Below are 19,519 nucleotides of genomic sequence, written 5' to 3'. Positions count from 1 at the left end.
AGAAAAGAAAATGGAATTCAGAGAGAAGGAATGGGAGACAATGAGTTTTAGAGAGAATGTTACCAGTGCGTACTTACAGAAATCTGAGCAATTGATAATTTGCTATTGATATTATAATATCAAACAGTTGATATTATAACAGATAATTGATAATTCTTTTTGTGAAGTCAGAAATATCCCTCAAGAGGACACATTTAATAAGTGACAGCCTGCATGCTAGGTGATAGGATTATAAACCTGTTTAAATTACCTATAACTCAGGCAAACAAGATTCTCGATTAAATACTCTTCAAAGTTCAGTCATATGAAGGATTTGAACTGACACGGGAACAGACACCACAGCTGTAACGGTGGTTGGGAGCAGAGGGTCTCTGTGGGCTGTGGTGTGAAGGAAGGGGCCTGTCGTTGCCACATCTGTTGTTGCCTGAAACACCAGATGGTGCCGGTCCTGGGCCCTCATTTTTTCTGGGTTGTGCTGTCTTAAAGCTCTCTTATTAAAACAAAAATAAACTAAATTCAAAGTGAAAAACTAAAATTCAAAAGCAAAGGAAGAAAAGAATCAGAGGAGAATTCTGCTATTCCATTTCCTCCATGCAGCCTGAGTAACAAAAAGTTAGCATGGGACTAACTGAGTGGGTGACTCCTGTGAAGGAAACCAGAGTCGGAGACAAAGTTTACGTTTTCTTGCAGCCAGTACCTGCGTTGGTGCTAAAGTTCTGACAGGAAAGAAAAAACTCTTGCATTGTGATTATAACTATGTTAAAATAGCAATTAACCGAGCTCTTCATTTGCAGTGACTACTAAACATTAAGACCCTGAGAAACCCCTTTACATGTGCATTGTAATATTATGCAAGGCAATACTGAGGAGAAACATTTCAGGTGCCACCTGCTGCTGTTCTGTAAACTGAATGTCTAAAGAACATTCAGTTTAATGAGTTCGATTACTTGTGCCTGGACTTCATGTGTATTCAGTTTCTTTCAGAAAACGGGGATCTTTTAAAAGCATTTCACCACAATAACATAAATGTACCAGGAAATAACGCTGCTGTTATTAAACATGCAAATGTTGAGCATAGTACCAAAACAGCATATGTGAAAAGCAAATATACTTATATATCAGTAATCTATATAGGAGTTTTCCTATAAACATGAAAACTGATTTATTTCTATACAAAAGAAGGTTGGTCATCTTTAGATATACATTAAATTAGTGATATGTCTAAACCTGTATTTCATATTAGTGAATGTTTACATATTTAGTATATTTCATGTAAATGAAAAGCATAGACAACTTATATACTGTTTTTAGTAGGCTGCCAATCTTTTTGAGAAAAACTCCATTAATTGTACATACCTTTGTGGTTTAACTGTGATTGCTCTTACTTTTTCGTCTGTCCCAGCGCTTATTTCTAGCCGGTTGGTCAGGTGAATTGCTGCTGAAGTTTTGCTCTGACCTCTGTGCTTCCCTCCATACCTGTGCTCCTTTGCAGGGACATCATGAATAATAAAGTGTTCTACCAGCACCCTAACCTCATGAGGGCGCTGGGGATGCACGAGACGGTGATGGAGGTCATGGTGAACGTCCTGGGCGGTGGGGAGTCCAAGGTAAGGGACACCTTTGACTGCTGGCACGCTGTTTACCACAGCCGTCTCTGTGGCTTGCATTTCCTAAACCCTCTCAGGAGGACTGTTTGGAGAGATAGCTTTTGAAAAACAAACAAACGAAACCTTACAGAGTGAGCGTTGGGTATGCCACTAGTGTTTTTTCTTTAATATCTGTAACAGTTTTTGCCCTCTGCTGTGCAATTAGCTGTCCCCTAAACTATTGTCATTTGGGGATGTTTAGAAAGTCGAAAGTTAATACTGTGCTGCTTTTTTAAAATTGAGAATAATAAAGCATCCACAACACAGACATGTCCTTCAAACCTGGCCAGTCCCCTTGATAGGGGTGGCAGTAGACTCCTGACCCAGACCGAGACTTGAGGACAGTCCTCCAGTGTACTTGTTGACAGACTCTGTGAACTATTAAGGGATTAACACTTAAAATGGAGTTCTTTAAAACCCAATGAATAGAGCAATGTAACAAATAAGTTCATTTACGTCAGTATAATTTCATAACCTCTGATTTGCAAAATGCATTTCAGTATTTTTAGGAATTTTACAATGTATTTTTCAGAATATAGAAATGAGTCCCTAATTCTTATGTTCAGCCTACCAGTTAGACAGGTTTTTATAAAGATATTTGTAAAATGCTATGTTAAAGAAGGACTCCCGGCATTGTCTGAGGACCCCAGAACAAGGTTCAGCAATCAGGGGACATGCCTTAGATGGGGCCAACGGGGAGACTAGGACCATCTGGAACCGGGATGACAACAGCAACTACAACAGCACCAACGAAGAGAAGCCAGGGTCCTGGCTCCTGCACCGGGTGTTTATCACAGACTGTCTCACTGACAGCCCCCTTTCTTACCTAAAGGGGGTGTCATTACCCACCTTACTCCAGTTTGATATAACAGAATCAGTGAGATTGCACGATGTCACAAGGAAGCGCAGCTGACAGTGGTCGGGAATCACAATGAGTCTGCCCGATTCCTGGACCAGCCTCACGCCTCCTTCAGCTCAGGGCTGTAGATTGATTCCAAATCAGGCCATCGATGCTAATGCCACCCTTGATCTTCTGTGGCTCAAGGACTAGGCGAGTCAAAGTCTGGAAATGTGGAGGCTTTCAGGGTCTGAGGCTCTGCAGACGTGGCCACTTGTGGGTGGGCAGTGTGACTGAGACCTGAACTCCATTCTGTACAGATATTTTGCTTTCACAGCTAATCCAATGCTCTTTATGTAGGAGATCACTTTTCCCAAGATGGTGGCCAACTGTTGCCGTTTTCTCTGTTACTTCTGTCGTATAAGTCGGCAGAACCAGAAAGCTATGTTTGATCATCTCAGTTATTTATTGGAAAACAGCAGCGTTGGTCTTGGTGAGTAAATGACTTTCATTGAATTCTTAGGATAAAAGGCATGTGCACGTTGCAGAGCAGTGTGAATTGACTCGGAGTAGTGCTGTGTGTGCTGCACTAGGGATTGAATTGGCAGTGAAAGTGTGCTTTACACGGAATTCAGAGTTGCGGTGCAATCCCAGTTTTGTCTCGTGTTCATTTGGGTTAACAGCCTCACCAGCAATGCGGGGGTCAACCCCGCTGGATGTGGCCGCCGCCTCAGTGATGGATAACAATGAGCTGGCCTTGGCACTGCGTGAGCCAGATCTGGAAAAGGTAGGCTCCCCCTTGCCGCTGCGCTGGTGTGAGGCAAGCATTTGAATATAACTATAGTTATAATCACGTTGCTGTAATTATATATAAGTGTTATACATAATACTATAATTACAAGTTACCAAGAACAAGGAATTTGAGATGTTATTTCCTTTAACCACATGCATTTTTCTCTGAAAAGAGAATCAACTTTCTCTGTATTCCTTGTGTTTTTTTCCTTTCATGATATTTGCTGTTGTACTTGCTTTAATGCTTTAATCACACAGTTTCAGTTTTCTGAAATGTCAGAGGCTGAGGTGCGGGGCTGTAGGGGGAGGGCCGTTTTATCACCTGTGCCCATTTTCCTGTATGGAGCTCACCCTCCACGCGGCTAAAGCTTGTTTTGTTTTACCCTGATTAACTCGGCTGGCTTTATCCTGATGACTCCCTGAGACTCTGACCCACCATGGGTCCATGAGTCCCAGGCAGGTGGCAGCTGGCCTTGGTATACCCTGAGACTTGCTGAGTGACCTCAGACCCAGCACTGACACCAAATTTGAATCTGTGCCGACCTGCTGAACACCACTCGTCCCTACAAGGTGACTCACTGAGAACCTCACTGAGAACTTGCCTCCTGCCAGAGGCTTTTTCAGTGACTGAGCCTAACAGCTGATGAGAGGAGGCAGGTGGAGGTGGATCTTGGTGTGCCTTGGACCTTTTGCTGACCTGCACCTGGGCTGGTGCTGGTGGAAGCTGGCCTTGGTGTGTAGCTTGGGATTTCCCACACACACCCAGGCCCAGCAGAGGCAGCCACAGACTGCGGATCACTCGGTTGCTCCAGGCAGGCAGCCCACAGCTGGCTGCAGGCAGTGTCTGACTCTGGTGTACACTGGTCCCTCCCCTGAGGCCCTAGAACGAGCACACCTGGTAGTTGGCTTGAGACTACACCAGAGCACGGCCCATTCAGCTCCATAAGTGGCACAACTAAACAGAGGTCCTGGAAGGCACCAGACCCTGCTGGGGTTGCTTTTGCTGCATGGGGTCAGCCCCCACATAACAGCTCATTCACTGTGGTCAGGATTAATCCTCATATCAGCCAGCACGAGAATGAAACCAACCCATGGACAGGACAACCACAATTAAGACTCAACTGCAGGACAAAATCAAGGGGGAGGGTGGAGGTGGGGGAGGGAGGTGGGTTCAGCTGGGGTGGGGTGGAGGGATGGGGAGAAAAGGCATACAACTGTAATTGAATAACAATAAAAATTAAAAAAAAAAGACTCAACTGCAATAGGAGGGCTTATGTAACCCACACAAAGGACACTCCTGGAGCACCTGGCTCAGGTGACCAGGAAGACGGGGCCACTGAGCCTCATAAGAGACCTGCTACTTGAGGCCACCATACCAACACTGGGAGACATAACAGATCTAGCTAATACAGAAAAATAAATACACAGAGGCAGCCAAAATGGGGAGACAAAGAAGCCCCAAAAGAAAGAACAGGAGAAATCCCCAGAACAAGAGCTAAATGAGAGTGGTAAGCAAACTACCAGATACAGAGTTTAAAACAATGGCCATAAGAATGCTCAAGGGACTTAGGGGAAGAATGGATTATCTCAGCAAGAAGTTAGAGAGATAGCAAGTATAAAAAAGGATATGGAAACCATAAAAAAGAACCAGTCAGAAATGAAGACTACAATAACAAATGAAGAATAGAATAGAAGGAATAAACAGCAGGTTTCATAAAGCAGAGGACTGAATGAGCAATTTGTAGCAGAAGACACCCAAGCAGAGCAGCAAAAAGAAATAAAGAATTTTAAAAAATGAGGATAGTTTAATGGACCTCTGGGACAACATCAAGTATAACAACATCTTCATCATAGGGGTACCAAAAGGAAAAGAGAAACAGACCAAGGGATTGAGAACCTATTTAAAGAAATAATGACACAATTTCCCTAACCTGGTGAAGGAAAAAGATAGGCAAGTCCAGGAAGTGCAGTGAGTCCCAAATAAGAAGAGTCCAAAGGGTCCCAAACCAAGATACATCATGATTAAAATGGTGAAGGTTAGAGACAAAGAGAGAATCTTAAGTTTAACAAGAAAAAGACAGTTAGTTACCTACAAGGGAAGTCCCATAAGACTGTCACCTAATATCTCAATCCAAAATACTCAAAGATATAAAAAACAAAGACCTACAACCAAGACTTCTCCACCCAGCAAGGCTATCATAGAGAAGTAAAGGAGAAATAAGAACTTCTAAGACAAGAAAAAGCTAAAGGAGTTTTTCAACAACAAACAAGTATTACAGGAAATGGACTTCTTTAAGAAGAAAGAACAACAAGAGGAACATATTGTGAAGAATAAAGTAGCAATAAATGCATAATTATCAATAATCTCTTTAAATTGAGATGATTAAATGTTCCAGTCAACATACATAGGGTGACTGAATGGATAAGAAAACAAGATCCATATGTATGCCATTTACAAGAGACCCATCTCAGAACAAAAGACACAGACTGGAAGTTAAGGGATGGGAGGAGATATTTCATGTAAATGGAAACAAAACAAAACAAAAAAGCCAGGGTAGCAATACTTGTACCATACAAAATAGACTTTAAAACAAAGGTTATAATAAGAGACAAAGGAGGACATTACATAATGATAAAGGGATCAATTCAACAAGAGGAAATAACCCTTGCAAACATTTATGCACACACTATAGGAGCACCTAAATGCAATATTTATAATAAATCTTGATGGACATGAAGGGAGAGATCAACAGTAATACACTTACTGTAGGGAACTTTAACACTCTATTGGCATCAATGGATAGACCTTCCAGAAAAAAATTAACAAGGAAACAGTGGCCTTAATGACACATTAGACTAGATGGAGTTATTGATATTTTGAGAGCCTTGTACTGCAAATCTGCAGGATATACAATTTTATTAGGGACACATGGAATATTTTCCAAGACAGACCACATGTTAGGCCGTAAAACAAGCCTCAATAAATTTAAATCATTTCAGGTATCTTCTTTGATCACAATGGTGTGAAACTAGAAATCAATCACAGGAAGAAAACAAAAAAAACACTCAAAACACATGGAGGCTAAATAACATTATTATATAGGTCAAAACCAAGATCAAGGAAGAAATCAAAAGATACCTTGAGACAAATGAAAATAAAAACACAAAAATCCCTCCTCAAAACAAAAAAACAAAAAACTATGGTACCAGCCGAAGCAGTTTTAAGAGGGCAATTCATAGCAATACAGACCTATCTCAAGAATCAAAAAAAAAAAAATCGCAAGTAAACAATCTTACCTTACATCTAAAGGAACTAGTAAAAGAACAATGAACAAAGCCAAAGTGAGTAGAAGGAAGGAAATAAAAAAGGTCAAAGCAGAAATAAGCAAAATAGAGTCTAAAAAAAAATACAAAGGTCAATGAAACCCAGACTGGGCACTCTGATAAGGTAGAGAAGATGGTTAAACATTTAAATAGAGTCATCAAGGAAAAGAGAGAGAGGACCCAAATAAGTAAAATCAGAAGGGAAATGGAATAAGTAACAACTGACACCACAGAAATACAAAGGATTATAAGAAAATACTACAAACAATTACATACAACAAATTGGACAATCTGGAAGAAATGGATAAATTTCTAGAAACATAGAAGCTCCCATGGCTGATTCAAGAGGAAACAAAATCTGTACAGATCAGTTGCAACCAACAAAATCAAAGCAGTTATCAAAAAACTTTCAACAAAGGAAGTCCAAGACTGGATGGCTTCACAGGTGAATTTTACCAAACATTCACAAAAGAATTAATACTTAGTCTTATCAAACTATTCCAAAAAATTCAAGAGGAGGAAGGAGTTCCAAGCTCATTTTATGAGGCCAACATTATCCTGATTCTACAACCAGATAAAGACACTACAAAGAAAGAAAATTATAGGCCAATATTTCTGATGAACATGGAATCAAAAATCCTCAACAAAATATTAGCAAACTGAATTTGGCAATACATTAAAAAGATTATACACCATGATCAAGTGGTTTAAGTCCTGGAATGCAAGGTTGGTACAATATCCATAAATCAACTAATGTGATACACCACATAAACAAAAGAAAGGATTAAAAGCATATGATTATAGCAGTAGGTACAGATAAAGCATTTGACAAAACCCAGCACCCATTTATGATAACCCTCAGCAAACTGAAAATACAGGGCACATACCACAACACGATAAAGGCCACGTATGACAAACCTGCAGCTAACATCACTGTCAACAGGGCCAAACTGAGCGTGATTCCCTGTGATCGGGAGCAACGCAGGGATATCCAGCATCGCCACTCGTACTCAGCATAGCACTGGAAGTTGTAGCCACAGCAGTCAGATGAGAAGATGAATAAAAGGCGTCCAAATTTAAAGGAAGAGGTAAAACTGTCATTATTTGCAGATGACATGATATCATAGAGAAAACCGTAAAGACTCCAAAAAAACTGCTAGATCTAATAAATGAATGCAGTAGTGTAGCAGCATACAAAATCAATCTCAGAAACCAATTTCATTTCATTCACCAATAATGGCCTATCAGAAAGGGAAACTAAGAAACAATCCCATTTATAACTGCATCAAAAATGAAATACCTAGGGGTAAATTTAACTGAAGGGAAATTTATTAAGATCTTGAAGAAAGAAATCAAGGAAGATACTATCTAATTGAGTCATACACCATGCTCCTGGATAGGAAGAATTAACATCTTAAAATGTCCATAGTATCCAAAGCAATCTGTAGATCCTGCGTAATTTCTCTCAAAATACCAATGGCATTTTTCACAGAACTAGAACAAATAATCCAACAGTTTGCATGGAAACAAAAGACCCCAAATAGCCACAACAGTCTTGAGAAAAAGCAAAGTTGGAGGTGCCACACTAACTGATACCCGACCATGCTATGAGGCCATTATGAACAAAACAGCATGGTACTGGCATAAAAACACAAATAGATCAGTGCAGCAGACAAAGCCTGGAAATAGACCCATTTCTTCATGAGGAATTGATACCTGACAAAGGACACAAGAATGTACAATGGGGTAAAGACGGTCTATTCAATAACGGTGTTGGGAAAGTTGGACAGATACATGCAAAAAATGACACTGGACCACCTTCTTACACCACACACAAGAATAAACTTAAAATGGATTTAGACTTAAACCTAAGACCTGAAATCATAAGACTCCTAGAAGAAAATGTAGGCAGTATTTTACGTGGACATTTCTTGTTAACAGTATTTTTTTGACATATCTCCTCGGGTAGAGTAAACAAAAGAAAAAATAAGCAAATGGGACTACATCAAACTAAAAGCTTTTTCGCAGTAAGGGAAGTAGTCAACAAAATGAGAACAACAACCTACTTATTGGGAGAAGATATGTGCCAATGATATGTCCAATAAGGGGATAATACCCAAAATTTACGAAGAACCCAGGCAATGCAACACCAGAAATACAAACAATCCAATTAAAAATGGACAAAGGACCTGAATAGACACTTCACCAAAGAGGACATACAGAGGGCCAATAGACATATGAAAAGATGCTCCACATCACTAATCATCAGAGGAAAGCAAATCAAAACCACAATGAGATGTCATCTCACACCGGTCAGAATGGCCCCCATCAATAAATCCACAAACGACAGGTGTTAGTGAGGATGTGGAGAAAGAGGCCCCCTCATGCACCATAGGTGGGAATGCAGACTGGTGCAGCCACAATGGAGAACAGTGTGGAGGGCTCTTAAAAAATTAAAAATGGAACTGCTTTAAGACGCAGTGTTTGCACAACTGGGTGTATATCTGAAGAAACCCAGAACACTAATTCAAAAAAATATACCAACACCCATGTTCATTGCAGCATTATTTACAATTGCCAAAATATGAAAAAAATCCAAATGTCCATCAATACATGAGTGGACAAAAAAGCAGTGGTACATATACACAATGGAATATTACTTGGCCATAAAAAGAATGAAATCCTATGATTTTTGACAATTTGATGGTCCTAGAGTGTATTAGCTAAGTGAAATAAGTCAGACAGACAAAGGCAAATACCATATGTATTTGTCACCATACCACTTATATGTGGAAGCTAAATAACACTAAACAAACACAATAGAAACACACTTACAGATACAGAGAGCAAACTGAGGGAGGCCAGAGGGGAGGGGTGTCGAGGGACACAGTTGAAATAGTGATAGGATTGAGAAGTACTGATTGATGGTTACAGAATAGTCAGGGCGATGCAAGGTAGAGCATAGGGAACGTAGTGTATGATGCTGTAATAGCTTTCTGTGGTGCCAGGTGGGCACTTGAGTCATCCGAGGGAACGCTCTGTAACCTCTGTGAATGTCTGTCTGCTCTGCTGCACACCTGAAACTAATATGAAAATATTGCATGCAAACTAGAATTGAAAAATAAAATGAAGAATACACATATGAAGCAAAAATAAAATGCCATTTGAACATGTCATACATACTTTTTATACAGAAGTGTATATATTACAGTTTAAGGCATGAGAGATATATGTTCTAAGGCCATGCACTCTAAGCATACTAAGCCAGGTGCGTGTTTGCCAGAGCGTAGGTGCATTTCCCCCGCATTTTAGTTGCGGTGGCATTTTAAGTCGTCCTCTGGGCCCCTCCTTTGCTCCCCTAGTGGCAGCCAGGCTCTTAAAGGATCCTATTACTGTCCTGCCTGGAACTCTTCAAGGACTTCCTGCCTCACTCTGCAGCAAGGACAAAAGGCACCAAGCGCCCCCGCCCAGCTGACTGCACACACCAGCCCACTTCACTCCCCTCCACTGTCCCCTACTGGTCTCCCTCTGCTCCAGCCACCCGACCCCTTGCCCCCTTGCTGTCCCTGGACCGGGCCAGGTAGGCTCCTGCCTTGGGGCCTTGGTGCTTGCTGCTCCTTCCGCCTGCCAGACAGCCTTCCAGTCATTGCCCCAAAGTCACCTTCCTCCCAGCTTTTCCACCTTCATGGCGGTTTGTTGTAAACTGAAACCTCTCCTGCACTTCCGTAAGCTCTTCCTGTCCTTTTTACTGCTTTGTGATCTACAGTAGGAAATATGTTTGCACACTATATACATAAAATACATCTTCATTTCCTTTCTATTTATCTCAGTATAGTTTAAAATTATATTTACATTTTAAAATAACATACATTTTCCTAACATCTATGTAGTTTACAAAACCCATTTCCCACCGTAACTTCAGCGAGCTGTGAGTGGGGCTTTTCTTCTGGGTCTTCCCCTCTCTGTCCCGTCTGTGAGGACAGCATTGGCCCTGGGGGGTGCCCGTGCACAGCTGTCAAAGGCATGTGAAGGTGAGGCTCCCCAGACCTGACCTGCACTCTGACCAGCCTCAGAAGAATTTGCTCCTTTGTGTTATTTAAAATCCTTTTATCTACACTCCGATTAAAATGGCTAATATTAAAGAAGTGGATGGAGCAAATGCTGAGGAGGTCGTGGGGCAGCCAGAACGTCGTCTGCTGCTATGGGGAGCAGATATGGCAGAGGTGCTGTTTTGCTGCACAGAGAGAGAACTGTGTCCACACACAGGTGTGTCTGTGAAGGTCGAGAACAACCTTGCTGCTCCAAGCCCCAAATTGGAGGCGACTCCAGCGTCTGTCAGCTGATGGGGGTGGTGAAACCTGGCTGTGTGCGTGTGGGGGGCATGCTGCGGGGCACTGAACTGAAGCCAAGGGCTGGCGTGGGCCACACTTTGTTCTGTGTGAGAGCAGCCAGGCACAACAAGACGCCTGCAGGGAGACCGCATGCCTACCTATTGTGGAGTGTGCCTGCTGAGGACTTGTGACGAGAGGCAGGTTGTCTAGGCCACGCTGGGTCAGGGGGCCCAGTGATGGACATCTGTCTTTACGGATGTGTGAGCCTCTCAGAGCTCATTGAACTTACACTTCAAATAGATGAGCTTATTGTACAGAAATTATGCCTTGAGAGAATTGATATATTTTTAGCTGCATTACTTATTTCATTTCAAAACTGATTTAGCTTGAGCTGCATGTAATTTAGTTTGAGCTGCATTTAATTTGTTTGGTAAGTCCATCCTCTAATAACCTACTCCTATTGGTGATGCCCACTTTAGGGGTTTCTTTTAAAGCTGGGTCAGTTATGAAATACTGTTGAGGATCAACATTCATATAAAAATAATTGAGCACAAACAGAAAAGTGACGCGTGCCCGTGGACAGCAGTGTGGTGATTGTGGGGGGGAAGGGGGTGTAAGGTGGCTAAATGGTAAAGGAAAAAAAATAGAATAAAAATTTAAAAAAAGGCAAAGCTAAGCAGAAATTTTGATGTGTTAAATTCAACAATATGAAAAGGTAGGTAGTATTATCACCAGTTTTGTAGACAGTGAAACTATCTTAAAAAGTTCAGGAACTTGCTTGAAACAGTGCAGTAAATGACGCAGGTCGGGTGTGAACCCAAGGACGCTGGACTGTAGTGAGTTCTCCCCTTCTCTGTGGCTGTTCTCACACACTCCCCGCCCCCCCCCCCAATGAAACTGACAGGTCGTTTTGGTTGTAATTCACTTTCAAGTATCTTTGTGTTTTAGAAGGATCTTTCAGCATCTCAGATGGGCCACATGTCATTTGAGATTTTGGAAGTTTATCAAATATTATCATTTGTTTCTGTAAGTAAAAGTCACAAATTAAATGATATAAAATTTAGTGATATTTTTCTTTCATAGAGTTTATTCATACATATTTTTATGGTGATACTTTGTTATGATTTTTGATATTTCCTAATTCTAAGGTTTTTCTAAAGGGAGATCATGTGGATTGTCATGAGATTAAAAAGAGCTTTCAGAGCTGCATTTGTTACGAATCACCCCGGACAGTACTGTTCACCAGGTCCAGCATAAACATCTAACTTGTCACCTGGGGCTCACACTCCGGCCCCATCCTGTCCCATCTGTAGGTCGTGCGATATCTGGCTGGCTGCGGACTGCAGAGCTGCCAGATGCTGGTGTCCAGGGGGTACCCGGACATCGGGTGGAACCCAGTCGAAGGGGAGCGATACCTCGACTTTCTGCGATTCGCTGTCTTCTGTAATGGTAGGGCTGGCTGCGGTGGGGTCCTCTCTGGTCATTATTAAAACTGCACAAGAATAGTCATATAAAATCCTGATATACCGCAGCGTTTTCATGAAGGAAGTACATGTTAAAAAAGAAATTGAGTGTTTTATCATCAGATTTTTACAGTAACAATTTATTTTATAATATTTGTTTTGATAGTGACGCTACACATCATGTTTAGAATAAAAATTTTAGGAACCTACATTCAGACAGATTTTTATAATTGGATTCTAATAAGGCCTAGGACTATGGCTCTGAGTAATGCTTTTCTTTGCTTTGAAAAGATTAAGTGCAAGAACAGAAAGTGACTCACGTCCATCTAACACTAGAAATCTGAGTTTAGTTTTGGCTTTCCCACCTTGTTTGTTGGTTTTAGTTATTTTTTTTAATGTAAATGATCAACGTAACGTCTGCACGGCCCACACTGTGTGCGTTTGTTCCTAGGGGAGAGTGTGGAGGAGAACGCCAACGTGGTGGTGAGGCTGCTCATCCGGAGGCCCGAGTGTTTCGGCCCCGCCCTGCGGGGGGAGGGCGGGAACGGTCTTCTTGCTGCTGTGGAAGAGGCCATCAAGATAGCTGAGGACCCTTCTCGAGACGGTCCCTCACCAACCAGCGGGTCCAGCAGAACCCTGTAGGTCTAATACACACACTCTTGAGAGTAAATTGTGCTACTTGACTTGAAATTGTACAAAACAGAATTTGCATTCTGTTAACTACAATGTAACTCTTACCTCTGACTGAAAGTCAAATGGGTTGGATGTGGAAGACTGGGTGGGGCTTGCTGCTGGGACGGGCGGAAGGGACAGCGGGACCTGTGGAAGACTGGCTTTAGGGGAGGAATTCAGCTTGTGGGAGACTATACTCAGTGACTTTTCCCACGGGCTCTGGAGAATCCGGTTGTTACAAGTGATGGCTGGCGAGCCTTTGGACTTGGAGTCGGGTTTAGTGGGGAGCTAGCCAGAATGAGTTTTCATGACAACAGTGGAAGAGGGAGAGGCCATTAGCAAGAGAACTGGGGGCCATAGTCCAGAGATGGGGGTGGCCTGACGCTGGGAGTAAAATGCGTGGTTGAAGCCTTGGTGGCAGAGGGGAGGCGATGACCACCTTACATTTGTCCCTAGTGCGTGTTGTTAGGACTCGGTTTCATCCATGCATGTAAATCAATCCAGGCGTGTCGCTCCTACCTTTTAAATCTGGGAGGTGACCGTCCTGCCAGGGGATCGTGCATCCCCACTGCTGGCATTACTGGTAGAGAAATAATGGGGCCTGTTGGGGGCAAAGTCCCAAACATCTAGGTGCCCCTGCAAGCCCTGTGGCTGTGCAGCCCGGGCACAGGCATTCAGGCCGAGCCAGGCCAGGGCCCCGGGCTGGGCCGGTCACTGAGGGTGGGTTGGTGGGTAGGAGATGAGTGAGTGAATGAAGTCACATTTTTAAAGTACTTACTTGGGGAAACACTATCCTGGGAGACCTTATAGGACAGATCTTTGTCACCCTTTCTCTAAATGTGTCTATTCACAAAAATGTTCCAAACGGACCACATGCTCCATCAGTCACTTTCTTTGTTAATAAGCTGCCACTACAAATGAGCACCAAATCATCAAATGGGCAATTCCTCTTTTTCCCCTTTGAAAGGACCTTAATATTCAGGTTCCCATGTGTGGAAACCTGGTGACAGAATCTCAGATCGGGTCTTCAACCTGTTGTCATTCTGCTGCAAAATGTCCAGCTGTAAATTAAACACACGGAAAGCAGCAGCAGCAGAGGCAGAATGAACTACCTCGTGGCCCCTTCCCCTGAGAGTAGGTAATAAGCCAGAAACGTCGCTCTGTTACCTGTTTGATTTGCTTTCTGCTTCTTTGGAATGATCCATGAAAGTGACACAGATGAGGAGGACGACACTGTCCACATGGGGAACGCCATCATGACCTTTTACGCTGCTCTGATTGACCTGCTGGGACGCTGTGCCCCTGAAATGCATGTGAGTGCCTGGGCCCCCTGAACAGCACCCGGGTCCTCTGTGGGTTGATACCGTGGCCGGGAGGGGTCCCCGCAGCACCAGACCAAGGCTCTTCATACTCTTTAGAAATCACTCGGCAGCTCATTGCTGAACAAGGGTTTGTTTAGTTGGAAATGTCTCATTGGCTGTAAAAATTGGCACTGGGAGACCAGTCGGTTACTGACAGCTCTGGGAAGCTTCTCTAGCCGCCAGGCCTGAAGAAGAAAAGAACGTGTTTTCTCTACACAGCGTCCTGTCCTGTTTCAGCGCATGCAGAAAGCGGCTTCTCTGTAGAGTCATTTTCTTGTTGTCCAGTGTTAGTCCCTGTGCGGGGGCTGCTCCGTGTGGGACCCTGGTCTCGGGGAAGTGCGGTGGAGCCAGGCGGGGAGGAGAGAGCTCTTCGGACCAGATCAGTTAGTGTTTTCTGGCCTTGTTGACCAAGATGAAATTAAAGTTTCATGGAACAGTACTTAACTTTTTAGTATGTCCTGACGTTTTCTTCTTTACTTTCCAATCTATTCTGTTTCATTCTATTACATTCATTTACAAAATGCTTGCCAGGGCCCATAGCATTAGCCTCATTTCCTGCTAGTGGGAAGCCACGCAGGGTGTGAACACACTGGGGTGGAAGATGCACTCACTTCGAGGCTGGTCTGAGCAGCAAGTGGGTTGCTGACGCCTACAGATCACGCTTTCTCCCACCCTGAACATCTGTGGGGTTTTTCTTTGTTTTCTGGTATTTTCTTTGGGGGGTGGGGGGTGGGCAGTGTCTTTCTCTCACACCCATTGGTTAAAACTTTCTTGCTTTCTGGGTATAATCTGTTGTGAACAGAGAAGAATCACAGGGTGGAGAAATGTCAGAATATTAGAAAACCTAGTGTCTGATTTTTGTAAAAACTTCGCTTGCTGTTGATGAGGTTTTAATCGCATTAAACAGACTTTCAGAAATCAGTTTGCTGGAAGTGACTGTAGAGAAAAACGTGTATGATCACAGTATTTGTTCTTTTCCTGGCAGGGGTACCCACCCTGTGGCCTGAGTAAATTTACTTAATTTACAAGTAAATTCACTTAAAACCTTTTTTCCGCTCATCAATTTTCGTTAGTATATTTAATGTGTGGCCTAAGACAACTCTTCTTCTTCCAGTGTGGCCCAGAGACACCACAGGATGGGCACTCGTGGAAGGGAAAGATCAAAGGAAGCAAGAAAGAAACTGTACTAACAAACAGAAGTCTTTCGTTCTCTACTGTTACGGAAGGGAAATCTCAGTGACCCAACAAGGGACTGACCTTGGCACTTCTGCGGTTCACTCCCCTCAGTAACCGTTGTCTGGGGGCCCCTGTGTGTCAGAGCTTGTGCCTGTGCCCCACGCCTGTGCTGAGGGACGCAGACGCCCGCCTGGCTCTGAGGCCCGCAGACGCCCGCCTGGCTCTGAGGCCCGTGCTGTGTCCCAGGGACTCACTGAGATTCTTGACTGTCTCAGAGCCATGTCTTCATAGTACTTCCTCAGCCAGTGACGGTCTCAAAGGCCTGTTAGATTCACGGTCACCATTTACCTCCATATTGTAAACCCATCCTTGGGAGGAGTCTGGGTGGGATGTAGATGGATGTGCAATTATATTTTTATTACAAGGCGAGAAGAGCTAAGTCAATCATAAATATTAGTGTATGTCCAGGGTGTAAAGATTATATATTCCTTTGTATTACCGTTCATTTCATGGACAGGTATCTGCATGTCATTTTGGTGAGGTAAGCATTAATAGACTTAAGAGCATCTCAGTATTTTTCAGTACCTCCAAAAAGGTAGAAACTGTTGTTCTGATGGGTAGACCAGCTGGTCCAGATCATCGTATATAACTCAGTGTAGGTTGATGTCAATGAAAAGTGTGTAGGCAAGTAAACATCTGTCTGTAAGCCTGAAAACATTTTTTTGAGCGAGGTCTAACTTTATACATATTCTTAACAGGAAATGATTTTAGACTCAGATACCCATGCTTCAACTTGGAGATAGAATTCTGACATTGATTTCACAAAGTGATTCTAATGTTCCTTCATTTTTCTTCCTGCAGTTGATTCATGCCGGTAAGGGAGAAGCCATCAGGATCAGATCCATTCTGAGATCCCTCATTCCGCTGGGAGACTTGGTGGGAGTGATCAGCATCGCTTTCCCGATGCCCACGATAGCCAAGGGTGAGGCTCGCTCTCCGTAGGCCAGTGGAACATTGCAGGACAGGTCTCACCAGTGCTCAGCGTCTCCCTCCCTGCGGCCTAGGGACACTGCTTAAGTTTCTTTAAAACCAGAGAAGAACTGTAAAGTGCATTATTTTATAAAATGTTTTCTATTCTCATTGCTTTTCAACAGCTGTGTTTCCAATCAGAAAAGAAGCTGCTCAGCTGTCTTATGTGATTTCCCTGCTGGAATTCTGTGGGCCCCATGGTCTCTGTCTTTCTTGACCATAATTCCTTAACTCACTCTGTCTGATAGTTGTCATGGTCACGTTCTTAATTGTTTTTCCCCCCAAAATGATGATCATAGCTTTGGGCTTAGAGATTTTGAAATTAGCAGTATGTTGAAAGAAGTGCTCTTTTCAAGACTGAGGAGAAAAATTTTTAAAAATAATTTTCTTCTATTTGACCCAACATGCCATTTTTCGTGTAGAAACTGCTAGGGATTACTTTTCCAACTGTAATGCAAAAGCATGTTTAGTAAAGTCAGACTCCTATCCAAATATCAGTAACCCCATTCGATACTAGCTAAGGACCTCTCTTAAACATGTTCATCACACTTGTTCTAGAACAGGAGTGTGGCCCAGAATAACAGTGAAAGAGAGAGGGGCTCAGAAAGCTTGGAGGCAAGGAGACAAGGACACTTTACTCCCAAGGCTCTGGGCGCAGGCAGGTTGGACAAAGTCCGAGGTGGTTACTTCAGGCAGACTAACCCTGCAGGCCCCAAGGGTAAGGCCAATGCCCCGGCCCTCCTCACTCCAGTTCACAGACCAGATGTCTGAGAGGAGGCCACCTGTGGGCTTTGCTTTCTTCAGTGGTTTGGGCAGATGGTAAACAGATTGCAGCATCTGTGGCACGCCCGTGAGTTCTGGGTCCCACGTGGCTGCCGTTGTCGCCGTCCTTAAAAGAGCGAGCGTTTAAAACTCAGGCTTAGCTTTAGGGTCAGTGAGTGGCTCACTGTTTTCTTAGGCTCAACTATATGTTAAAAGAATAGAATGTGAAAAATTGAAATTTTGTATCAATTTTTATTTTTAATTTTTTATCGATTTTAATTTTGTGTCAATTTAAATTTTTTTCGATAATAAAATCATAAACTTAAATTTTGTATAGATTTTTAGGAGACTTGAACTGGAATTTCATATAGGCTTTTAATTGAAAATTATAGGCCCTGGCTGGGTAGCTCAGTTGGTTAGAGCATCGTCCTGATGCACCAAGGTTGTGGGTTTGATCCTGGGTCAGGACACATATGAGAATCAACCAATGAATGCATGAATAAGGGGAACAACAAAATGTTGTTTCTCTCTCTCTCTTTCTCTCTCTCTCAAATCGATAAATAGAAAATTTTAGCACGCTGATTTAACACTAGGTTGAATCAGTTTTCGTTGGACTTTAAATCCAGTTTTACTTGGTTTAGATTTAAATTTGCCAGTTAGTAGGTATACAACCTTAGTCTCTATTTTAAAATCTAATTTCCTTTAAAATATTGTTATTTGTTTATTTTCATGATATAAATATAAAATCCATTCCTTGACCATGAATGAAAACCAAAAATCGTATTGTTTTGGACATCAGTGATTATGGTCGCGTATCGTCTTCCCCTGGTCCTTCTTTGTCCAAGATTGCACCTTATTCAAGGTTCTGTGGCCATCTTTGTGGGGCCTTGGCAGTGCTGTGAGCAGCAGTGGCATAGGTAGCACATGGCCAAACGGGAGACACACTACTGCCCCCGTGTGTAAACTGATGCAGTCCTCCTGTGATTCCTCATATTAATGGCCCCCAACCCATGAGTCTGTGGACTTATGATAAGGGGTTAGTAATTTATGTAGGCATCAACGCTGGTTGTTGTCAGAGACAATAGTACAACTCTCAAACAAGTTCTTTTTTAAAGATTTTATTTATTTATTTTTAGAGAGAGGTGGGAGGGAAAAAAAGAGAGAGAAATATCAATGTGTGGTTGCCTCTCACGCACCTCCTGCTGGGGACCTGGCCTGCAACCCAGGCATGTGCCCTGACTGGGAATTGAACTGGTTCGCAGGCTGGCACTCAATCCACTGAGCCACACGAGCCAGGGCTCAAACATGTTTTAAACGTTGTTAATTCCACTATAATTAAACATAGTTCATTTGAAAGTCAAACTGGTTTCTTAGAGTTGTTTCATCATTTTGTAATTATCCTATAAATATGTAAATGTGCCATGATTATCACATAGTGGATAATGAGTTTTGTTAATATGTAAAAGATGCTCCTGTTCTTGAAAAGAGTGAACACCTTAGTTTACGTTTTAACTCTTCATGGATTTGACTCCTCGCTTCACTCTGTGGGGGTGAATACCCTTTGTCTCCTTCTCAGTGTCTAGCTCAGTGCTGTGTCCTTACCACACAGTGCACATAACTGACAAGTGGACATGCGCATAGCGTTGAAATGACCTTGGCTTTAAGCTGCACCATCATAGGTCCTCAGCCAGGCCCCAGCATCTGCTTGTTCTGTAGAATAACAGAAAACCATTTGATGGATAGCTTTACGGAAACTGTGGGGAGGCTGGAAAGTAGCCATTTGTAGCTGTCTCCTGAAGGGCCGGGCCACTGACTGCAGCATGTTGCCTTCTCTCTTGTAGATGGGAGTGTGGTGGAGCCCGACATGTCTGCGGGGTTTTGCCCAGACCACAAGGCAGCCATGGTTTTGTTCCTTGACAGGGTCTATGGGATTGAGGTCCAAGATTTCCTCCTCCACCTGCTAGAGGTCGGCTTTCTGCCAGATCTCCGGGCTGCTGCTTCTTTAGATACGGTAATGATGTGAGCTACTGGCTTCCTCAACTTTGGACTATTCTCTCTCTGGCTTATGATGTTTTCTTCATAGATGTATTTATTCATTTATTTACTGGCACCTAAAGTTTATTGA

The 19,519-nt window shown here is 42.8% G+C and overlaps 1 protein-coding gene across 7 annotated transcripts in view; it reads left to right on the top strand.

Annotated features, from left to right (window-relative positions):
• Positions 1 to 19,519, top strand: part of RYR2 (ryanodine receptor 2) — a 522,347-nt gene that overhangs the window by 356,133 nt on the left and 146,695 nt on the right. For all 7 annotated transcript variants that reach the window (XM_071219601.1, XM_071219596.1, XM_071219600.1 and 4 more), the window contains exons 42-49: positions 1,493 to 1,607; positions 2,845 to 2,977; positions 3,168 to 3,271; positions 12,245 to 12,380; positions 12,846 to 13,032; positions 14,277 to 14,379; positions 16,465 to 16,585; positions 19,236 to 19,405. In XM_071219601.1, coding sequence (XP_071075702.1) covers positions 1,493 to 1,607; positions 2,845 to 2,977; positions 3,168 to 3,271; positions 12,245 to 12,380; positions 12,846 to 13,032; positions 14,277 to 14,379; positions 16,465 to 16,585; positions 19,236 to 19,405 — 1,069 coding nt within the window. The remainder of the gene's footprint in view (positions 1 to 1,492; positions 1,608 to 2,844; positions 2,978 to 3,167; positions 3,272 to 12,244; positions 12,381 to 12,845; positions 13,033 to 14,276; positions 14,380 to 16,464; positions 16,586 to 19,235; positions 19,406 to 19,519) is intronic.

This window comes from Desmodus rotundus, chromosome 10, assembly GCF_022682495.2.
Source record: "Desmodus rotundus isolate HL8 chromosome 10, HLdesRot8A.1, whole genome shotgun sequence".
Classification (NCBI taxonomy): Eukaryota; Metazoa; Chordata; class Mammalia; order Chiroptera; family Phyllostomidae; genus Desmodus; species Desmodus rotundus.
This window is presented reverse-complemented; position numbering and strand designations above follow the sequence as displayed.